This window comes from Eufriesea mexicana, unplaced genomic scaffold, assembly GCF_001483705.2.
Source record: "Eufriesea mexicana isolate 0111107269 unplaced genomic scaffold, ASM148370v2 scaffold1852, whole genome shotgun sequence".
Taxonomy (NCBI): domain Eukaryota; kingdom Metazoa; phylum Arthropoda; class Insecta; order Hymenoptera; family Apidae; genus Eufriesea; species Eufriesea mexicana.
Window position 1 is genome coordinate 1 of NW_016909934.1, and position 9,455 is coordinate 9,455.

The 9,455-nt window shown below is 38.5% G+C and overlaps 2 protein-coding genes across 2 annotated transcripts in view; one reads left to right on the forward strand and one right to left on the reverse strand.

The window, feature by feature from the left end:
* The first annotated feature begins 2,701 nt into the window (after positions 1-2,701).
* Positions 2,702-9,455, forward strand: part of LOC108549230 (Dpr-interacting protein zeta) — a 284,709-nt gene continuing 277,955 nt past the window's right edge. Inside the window, exon 1 of the mRNA XM_017902519.1 lies at positions 2,702-2,979. The gene's annotated coding sequence lies outside the window, so the exon portion shown is untranslated. The remainder of the gene's footprint in view (positions 2,980-9,455) is intronic.
* Positions 3,707-9,455, reverse strand: part of LOC108549233 (UDP-glucuronosyltransferase 1-8) — an 8,409-nt gene continuing 2,660 nt past the window's right edge. The window contains exons 6-9 of the mRNA XM_017902530.1: positions 9,232-9,455; positions 7,790-8,009; positions 4,131-4,350; positions 3,707-4,010 (exon numbers count right to left, since the gene is read on the reverse strand). Coding sequence (XP_017758019.1) covers positions 3,707-4,010; positions 4,131-4,350; positions 7,790-8,009; positions 9,232-9,455 — 968 coding nt within the window. The remainder of the gene's footprint in view (positions 4,011-4,130; positions 4,351-7,789; positions 8,010-9,231) is intronic.

A 9,455-nucleotide genomic window follows, 5' to 3' on the forward strand; every position in this document is an offset into this window, starting at 1 on the left:
AAAATTCCAAATTTCTATAATTAATTTATGAACTGAAATTATTAGCTATTCCATTATCCTAATAGAAAGACAAACCATTAGTATTTTCGGCAATGGTTCAAACACTCTATCCAATAATCATCAATAATGAATTAAGTAACAAGGAATTCATATCTAGAATTATATTACAAAGCTTGCTAAGGTTGTGCCTTTACAATGCAATTTTAAAAGTTGATAAATTAATTATAGACGAACATGAAGTCACAGATGAAGATGAGTGATTTTGTTATTCGTAAAAAGAAAATGAAACTGTAATGGTTATATGCTTAGGTACTTTTTATTCACTTTGAAAGTTGTTAACGACATAATAAACAGTGCCATATAGGCACTATCGCCTATCGCAGGCGGTAAAATTTTTATTCGAACTAGATACTAGAAATCAATTCGACAGTAGAAAATTAATAAATTTCCAAGTTTTTGTAATTAATTCATGAACATTTATAGCTACACAGTCAAGTTTGGAATTATAGGCAAAATACTTATACAATGTTTAATTTAATAATTAGTTACTAGCAAATAACATTGCCATAAAAATGTGTTTTTCTTGCATAATACTCTTATGATTGAGTAATAAATATATACTAGCATAAGAAAGAGTAAAAAATAAATTTTTTTATTAAGAAATTTTATTTACAATGTTTTCATAGGCGAAAAATTAATATAATATAAAAAATAGATTGAAAAAAAAAACTGCTTGTATGAAACCGGAATCGAACCGAGGTTCCACATCATACGAATTCTCGACTATCCTAATTAAACCACAACTGGACTTATGAACTGTTGTAAATAAATGTGTAATTAAGTACGTAATAAAACTGTAACATAAATATCTAAAAAACTACCGAGTAGTTGCCCCTATAATGATATATTTTCTTAAATTGCATGACGAGATCTACAAACTTGCAAAATTTGAACCAAATCGGTGACCCGTTGGACTTGCACTGTCCTTGTAAGACTTGTAGTAAATGATCGAGTCAAACACAAGTATTACGGGTAAAAGTCGTGGGTCAGGAATCAATGTAAACATTGTCAGGTTCGAACAGGATCGTGGTAAATTTTCGCCGATGCTTTCTGTCTCATTGTCAGTTATGTGTTATTCTTCGAAGCGTTCGGACGTGAGTGCTCGACGTGACCGATCTTGCTATGGACTATGGCACCCCATCGGAATTCAAATGGTAAGTCAAGCTAAAATTAAATATAATTATAAAGCTACAGATAAAATACAGATTGGAACGACCAAGAATTTATTTGTAATTGCAAACGAAGTCTTTCGACTTCCTTCAATTCTGATATGTCGTCATTATTATTTTCGAAATTGTTTTAATTGTATATGTATGATATTATTTCTATTTTCACTTCGATAGAATTCTTACACATTAGTTTGAAGAAATTGAGTGATTTCTAATCGGTAATTTCAAATTTTATGTTCGAATAACAAAATAATTTAATAATTTTAAAATTTTTCGTGAAAGAACTATTTTATTTCACGGTTGTCAATTACATTTGTCGAAGTCACGTAGCACGCAGTTTCTCTAAGGGAGAATAAGGTTATTATGTTTCAAAACAACTAAAGCCAGTGCTCGCTATATAAAAACATCCTATATTTCTCCAAGAGATCGCATATTAGTGTTCGTGGATGATCGTCGGTCGAGCCTGACCAAAACATTAGATGTTTCTTATGACCGGCTGACCCACGTTCACAAATTTCGATGATCTAGAAATTTCTACGCCATTCTTATGTGTCCTGCGACTTTGCAAGGGAGAGGTATCGGAACCTTCGTATCTACTTCCTAATTGGTCCGCGAATCCGTGGCGTGAGACGTCATATGTATAGGTGCTATCGGACGTCGTGGCGGTAAGACGTATCCTACCCCAATTGTGACTGTGAAGTGCGCGATAAATTAATTTTGTAACGTATCTATTGCTAATTTGTTATCATTTACATATTATTCGTTTCATTTAACCAGTGCATGTTCCTTTTTCAAGTGATTTTTCGGATACCGTTAGAATGAAAGTGAAAATTCTTTTAGTTGCATTTACGATATATAATAGAACGTGCTACATAGCGAAATTGTATAACATGTTAAAAAGTAGAAAAAGGAAACGTCGTATAGCATTTTCTTCATCAGTCTTGAAGAAATTAGGTACTTGAGTTGGATTATGCTTTCATTTTAACGTAATTGCTTTCTGTCAAATATGTTTGTTTTAAATCTTTGGTTCTCGTTTGTACAGGTCGTCGACCATTTACGAAAGTGGTTCCGAAACGATGCAGTCTTATAATATGGACGCCATGATGATTACCGGTCAATTTGATTGCGTCATGTGAAAATCTGGAAATATTTTATTTATTACAACAGTGATAAACGTATGTATTCGTTTATATTCATTTTTTGTTGATTCACTTGTAGTTTTTTGCATATAATTAATAATTGCTTTATAATACGTGATTCTAAATTTATAGTTACGTAGTTTATAATATACATACACATATACATACATACATATAAATACTAAGGTAGTGTTGGAAAAGATGACGCAACCTTACTCCTTTATTTCAAATACATAACAATTTTTGTTCATTTCAATACGATTAAATTAATTAATAATTTGCGTTGATTATAATACATTTACGAATGAAAAATGAATAATAATTATTTGGTGATTTCAGGAAAATTGCAACATTATTCTCAACAATCACTCGGCAGAATGAGGAAGCGTTTCGGACAAATTCTAAAAAATTTTTGTGGCCGCGTGCAATGCGGTCGGTCGAGTCAGTGTTTGTTCGCTGTGAATTTAAACGGGCGTCTTAACAGTCTCGTATTTGTTTTCTATCTTTTTGTGAAAATGTGTTTTTCCTCTTTTAAACGTTCTCGGTATTAAATTCAGTGTTTCCTCCACGAGATTTTGTAATGAAGCCATCAGATGTTTTTCGCATCTAATGTGAGTCGTATACATTTTTATTTTTTACAACCTCTTAATCATGTCGTAGGATGAAAAATCCGAGTCGACACGAATGGGTGGTTGTATGTTTTATGTAGAATTTTTGTTCAGTATAGTAACTGTGTTTGTATCAGTCATTAATCGTATAAGTAGTAATAACAGTAGTTCAATTCTTGGTTAATATAAATATCAATCCATCGTATTAGTCAAATTACACTTCATGATTAATGTTGCAAATGATTAATTATGGTTTTGCACTTAGCGATGCAAAGTAGTTTCGTGATTTAAATTAGAGATTAGAAAGTTAGAATTTGTAAGATGGATTGATAAACTAAAATACCTATGTACAAAATATAAATTTAATAGAAATTTATTACTACTTAAAAACGATTAGTTATCTTATGATTCTTATCATCATAAGGTAACCTATAATATCCTCGTCGGTATTACAGTTTAAGCTTCTCTTATGATATTTATCATCATAGGGTAATCTGTAATATTCTCGACGGTATTACAGTTTAAGCTTCTCTTATAATGATAACTCGTTCCCTTATTTATCTTCTAACGATACTTCTACAGTTGCGAATCGTTATGTGAGCTTCGTTAGATGTATAATAGTAAATCGTGCAATTTTTACAACGGATTTTAATAACCTTTACTTCAAAATTTAATACAAAACCGCATGTTCGCAATATTATATTATTTGTTTCAATTTAAAATATTCTAACTATTGCAACTTTGGTTTTGAAAGAGACTTAATTCGGCCTTTCGTATAGTTGATCGAGAAACATTGTTTCGTTATTTTCGGATTATTAAGTATTACATAAGCGCAGCATAATAAAATTAACGGCGAGATAAGTATCATTGCGGTTCCATAATAATCTAACAACGACATATCGTGGCCGTGATAACGCAAATGTTTCGATTTGGAAAATTTAATAACGTGTTCCACGTTCCAAACAGCACGGTCCATTGGTTTTACTAATTCATCTTTTATAATCTCCGACATGACTTTGATGTTGTTATAATATCTGCAAGCATAGTATTTCATATATTGGATCTGTACTCGTTCTGTATTCGATTAAATAGGAAGAAAAAAATACGGTTTTAACAAATTTGCAAAAATCGCTGGATGGAGGGTAGTTACTCACGTTTTATTTTCTATAACATCGACGAGAGTTCGTACGACGGATTCTTCGGTGATGGTATCGATGTTTAGCGTAAGTCCGATACCTGCATCCAGAATTTTACGCGCATTGAAAAGTTGATCCCCGAAAAAGGGAATGGCGACTACCGGCACAGAATAGTATACCGCCTCTTGCAACGACTGCAATCCACCTTGCATCACGTAGACCATCACTTTCGGATGTGCTGTATATAAAAGTAACGTTAGTATCGCGGATCGAGCTGAGGGAAAGCAGCGCCCTTATGGATTATCCGGCTGCGAGTATTACAAGCTTTAAGACTTTGCCAGAAAGCAGATGGAAAACAGTAGATTAAAAATGAAAAAAAAAAAAAAAAAGAAAAACGGAGTAGGTATTTCGAAACATTTAAATAGGAACTGTGTATTTTAATATTCTATTTCGCGTATTGCATAGTAGAAGCGTAGAACCGTGCTTTAATAATGGACGACGAGATGGTAACGTTTAAATTTCTACAAACTTAAAAATTTGAAATTTCAAAAATTCAAAAATGGGAAAATGGGAAAATTCACAAATTCAAAAATTGGAAAGTTGGAAAATTCGGAATTTAGGAATTATGGAAAATTGAAATTTCAGAAATTCGGAAGTTTGAAAATTCAAAAAAGGGAAGATTCGAAATATCGAAAATCGGAAAATTAGAGAGTGGAAAAATTCGGAATTTCGAAAATATGAGAAATTAAAATTTCAGAGATTCGAAAGTTTGAAAATTCGATACATTGGAAAATTTGAACTTCGGAAAATTGGAAAATTGGAAAACTTTGATGGTAAATTTGTCACGCGTGACCGACAAAACGACGATTATTCGACGGCGCGATATCATCAAATGGCAAACATTGTCAATGGTCAGAAGATTGAAACGACCCCACGTCGAGAGGAAAGTTTTATTGAAATCCGCCGCGTCGAATTTTGGAACTACGTGAACCGTAATAGGCAATTGAATTGAAATTCTCATTATTCGAATGGCGCCCAGCAGTTACATTTCGCATTTCCACCTTTAATACGTTTTCTACGGAAGGGAGGGCTGCAGGGTGGTGGTGTCAAACGTAACCTGTCTGTCAATGTGTACGAAAGTTTGCGCTTGGTTGCATTTGCATCGAGTCTGGGCGTTACCGGCAACGATGCGGAGTTGTTTGTCAAAATTTCCCGTGAGAATTTTCCTGCCCTGTCATGAGTTATCTTTTCGTTTCGCTATGGATCGTCGAAATCGCCATTTCCCCGAATCAATAGCGTATCGTCGTATATTTTTCCGCCATCGCGTCTCGCCGCCTACTTTCCACCCAGGTGCATACATCTCCGGTTAATCGTCGTAACAACGACGTCGTTCGACGCTAGATACGTATATATCCCTCCCTTTTCTTTCGCGAATTAATTTACGTAGGATTCATTCGGGACACGTAGACACGTTCGCCGGTGAATTTTACTCGAAATGTGCCGAATGTTCGCAACGCGTGGTATTTTTCCACGCAAAACAGGAGTAAAGCACCGGGACGAAATTATATCGCGCGCGAATCGCATTTTGCATTTGATCATTTAAAAATGAGCGTGGACGAGGTCGTTACAGAGCACTTGGCTACCCGAGAAAATTAACATCCCTTCCAAATGAAAGGGTCTGCAAAGTCGGCAGCAACTTCATTAAGTATCTGTGCTCGCCTCTGCTCGCCGTTGAATCCTGTTTAACGAACAGACCGTCGCGACGAGTTTTGACGAGTTGTGTATGTAAATCAAACGGAAATGCGATAATTAACGAACAAACACGTACTCAGGAGTAACGAAGACAATCGCGCGCCAAGTATGTGTATTTTAATATTCTATTTCGCGTATTGCATAGTAGAAGCGTAGAACCGTGCTTTAATAATGGACGACGAGATGGTAACGTTTAAATTTCTACAAACTTAAAAATTTGAAATTTCAAAAATTCAAAAATGGGAAAATGGGAAAATTCACAAATTCAAAAATTGGAAAGTTGGAAAATTCGGAATTTAGGAATTATGGAAAATTGAAATTTCAGAAATTCGGAAGTTTGAAAATTCAAAAAAGGGAAGATTCGAAATATCGAAAATCGGAAAATTAGAGAGTGGAAAAATTCGGAATTTCGAAAATATGAGAAATTAAAATTTCAGAGATTCGAAAGTTTGAAAATTCGATACATTGGAAAATTTGAACTTCGGAAAATTGGAAAATTGGAAAACTTTGATGGTAAATTTGTCACGCGTGACCGACAAAACGACGATTATTCGACGGCGCGATATCATCAAATGGCAAACATTGTCAATGGTCAGAAGATTGAAACGACCCCACGTCGAGAGGAAAGTTTTATTGAAATCCGCCGCGTCGAATTTTGGAACTACGTGAACCGTAATAGGCAATTGAATTGAAATTCTCATTATTCGAATGGCGCCCAGCAGTTACATTTCGCATTTCCACCTTTAATACGTTTTCTACGGAAGGGAGGGCTGCAGGGTGGTGGTGTCAAACGTAACCTGTCTGTCAATGTGTACGAAAGTTTGCGCTTGGTTGCATTTGCATCGAGTCTGGGCGTTACCGGCAACGATGCGGAGTTGTTTGTCAAAATTTCCCGTGAGAATTTTCCTGCCCTGTCATGAGTTATCTTTTCGTTTCGCTATGGATCGTCGAAATCGCCATTTCCCCGAATCAATAGCGTATCGTCGTATATTTTTCCGCCATCGCGTCTCGCCGCCTACTTTCCACCCAGGTGCATACATCTCCGGTTAATCGTCGTAACAACGACGTCGTTCGACGCTAGATACGTATATATCCCTCCCTTTTCTTTCGCGAATTAATTTACGTAGGATTCATTCGGGACACGTAGACACGTTCGCCGGTGAATTTTACTCGAAATGTGCCGAATGTTCGCAACGCGTGGTATTTTTCCACGCAAAACAGGAGTAAAGCACCGGGACGAAATTATATCGCGCGCGAATCGCATTTTGCATTTGATCATTTAAAAATGAGCGTGGACGAGGTCGTTACAGAGCACTTGGCTACCCGAGAAAATTAACATCCCTTCCAAATGAAAGGGTCTGCAAAGTCGGCAGCAACTTCATTAAGTATCTGTGCTCGCCTCTGCTCGCCGTTGAATCCTGTTTAACGAACAGACCGTCGCGACGAGTTTTGACGAGTTGTGTATGTAAATCAAACGGAAATGCGATAATTAACGAACAAACACGTACTCAGGAGTAACGAAGACAATCGCGCGCCAAGTTTCTTATTTTCTCGGGAGAAAAAGGCACGGGAGGAAAGAGCACGTTGCAGCAGCCTCGTGGCTCGTGACTCGCGACGAACTCGAGTAACTGTCAAAGAAGGTATTGTACGTACGCAACGACCATCGCGATTCAGACGAGCCATTCACGAGCTTATCGGGAAATAATAACCTAATTGAGACATAAATCATCCGTCCGTTACGACGCGATTAACCGCGTTAACGATCTCGAGTTCCATCGTTGGAATAACGATCCTCGTGTGTGCACGCGCGGACCAGGTCCAGAAGCCTGGCTATAAAACGGACATGTCCCGAAGCGGTCAATCTGAGCCCCGCTCAAAGGAGCCGCGAGGAAGCGAAGGGTCAGCTTAGACTTCGGCAGCCTTACCGAGAATCGCTTGCTGGGGTGCCCACTTCACAAATTTCACGTTGGCTGGATGAATGGCCATGTCTCCGCTGTGTTTCCATAGAACTCTTTGCCTCAGTGAGCCCAGCGCGTTACACAATGCGGTCAAAGGGCCCACTGGCAACTGATGAGTTTGCAGGTTCGAGCCTAGGGAGAAATAGATCGCCCCGTCTTCCGCCTTGTCCAGGAATTCCTTGATGTCCTACGATCATCAACGCGTTTAGTCTCAAATTGGATATCTCGATGCTAAGGGGTTATAACGCAGAGAAATAGTAGTCAGTGAAAATGGTGGAAAAACTGTATAGATGTTTATCAAACGGGCTAATGGTTAGAACTAGCCTGTCTGTTTAGGACCGCGTAGGTCACGAGACGTCTCCAGAAAATGGGGGACGAAAGACACGCGTTGACAGAAGGCAAAACGCAAAAGAAGGGATCGTTCCCACATCGCTAGGACGTAGAGTTTATATTAGTATTTAGATTTACTACAACTTTACTTCGAATTGTGGTCCCCTTCGCATCTATATCAGGTATATCATATCCTGTCGCCAGTAATTCTCGAGGATTCGATAGGGAGAGAGGAATAAAGCGCGAGAAAAATAACGACGAATGTCGAACTTGACAGAAGTTAGGACGTTGATGCGATCAGAACCGAACTATGCTTAGCAAATCGCGTGGAATGGAAGAGGTTATGTTTATTAAAGTCTAGCAACGACCTAACGAGGTAAACGAGCAGGTGAATAGCGATTACGTTGCATTAGTGGCAATCGAGTTTCCGAAATGTGTGGAAAAACGAGCATCAACGTCCGAATGAACGATGCGTCGGGTAATTTTCATGGGTATCTCGGGTCACGGGGCGGCAATGGCGTCGGTCGTTGAGGAAAGTAGAAAGAATCGGTGGCGTCTGGGACGACTCGGGGATCTAGATTTTTCTTGTCGGCGGGAACGAATCGGGAGGCTGGAAATACCTTTCGAAAAATATTTTCCCCGACAGTAGGGGGCGGTGGGTAAAAGGTAGAACGAGCGACGGTAAATAGCAATGACCTTTAGTTTCGCGTCGCAATGCCGAGCCGTAGGTAAACTTTCCCCTATACCGGTTACCTGCGAGAATGCTACGTATTTTCCCCGGGAGAAATCATTCTCCCTGCTCGCGGTACAGAGCTCTACCCCTTGCTGGGCAAAGCTGCGCGAAATAACGCGTCCCGCTAGGAATAATACCTGTAATCGTTGACCGAATTTAGGTCTCGCGACGCCCCGTTCTCGATCCGTCGTCGGACGATCGACGAACCAATCGATACATATCGATATGTGTCGCGTAAAAATTCAGGGAACGTCGCGTTTCCAAGTTGGCAAAGTTCGCCGATATATCAGCGAGGAATAGCAGGATTTTACGGTCTAACGGGGAAGTTTAGAAATTCCGTCGATACCTTGGGCAAGGTCTCGCTTTCTCCCGTGATTTGGAGACTGTGAACCTCGATTACATTTGGCAGCAGCGGTTTCGGATATCCGAATACGTGATTGTTTCCCAATATCACTAGACTGAAGTTTCTATCGATGTCCTGCACCGAAACTTCAGGCATCCACTTGTTAACGATCTTCTGCGCCCTTGGCAAGTGCCAGTATTTGTAATACACCCTGGTCCACGTCGTGT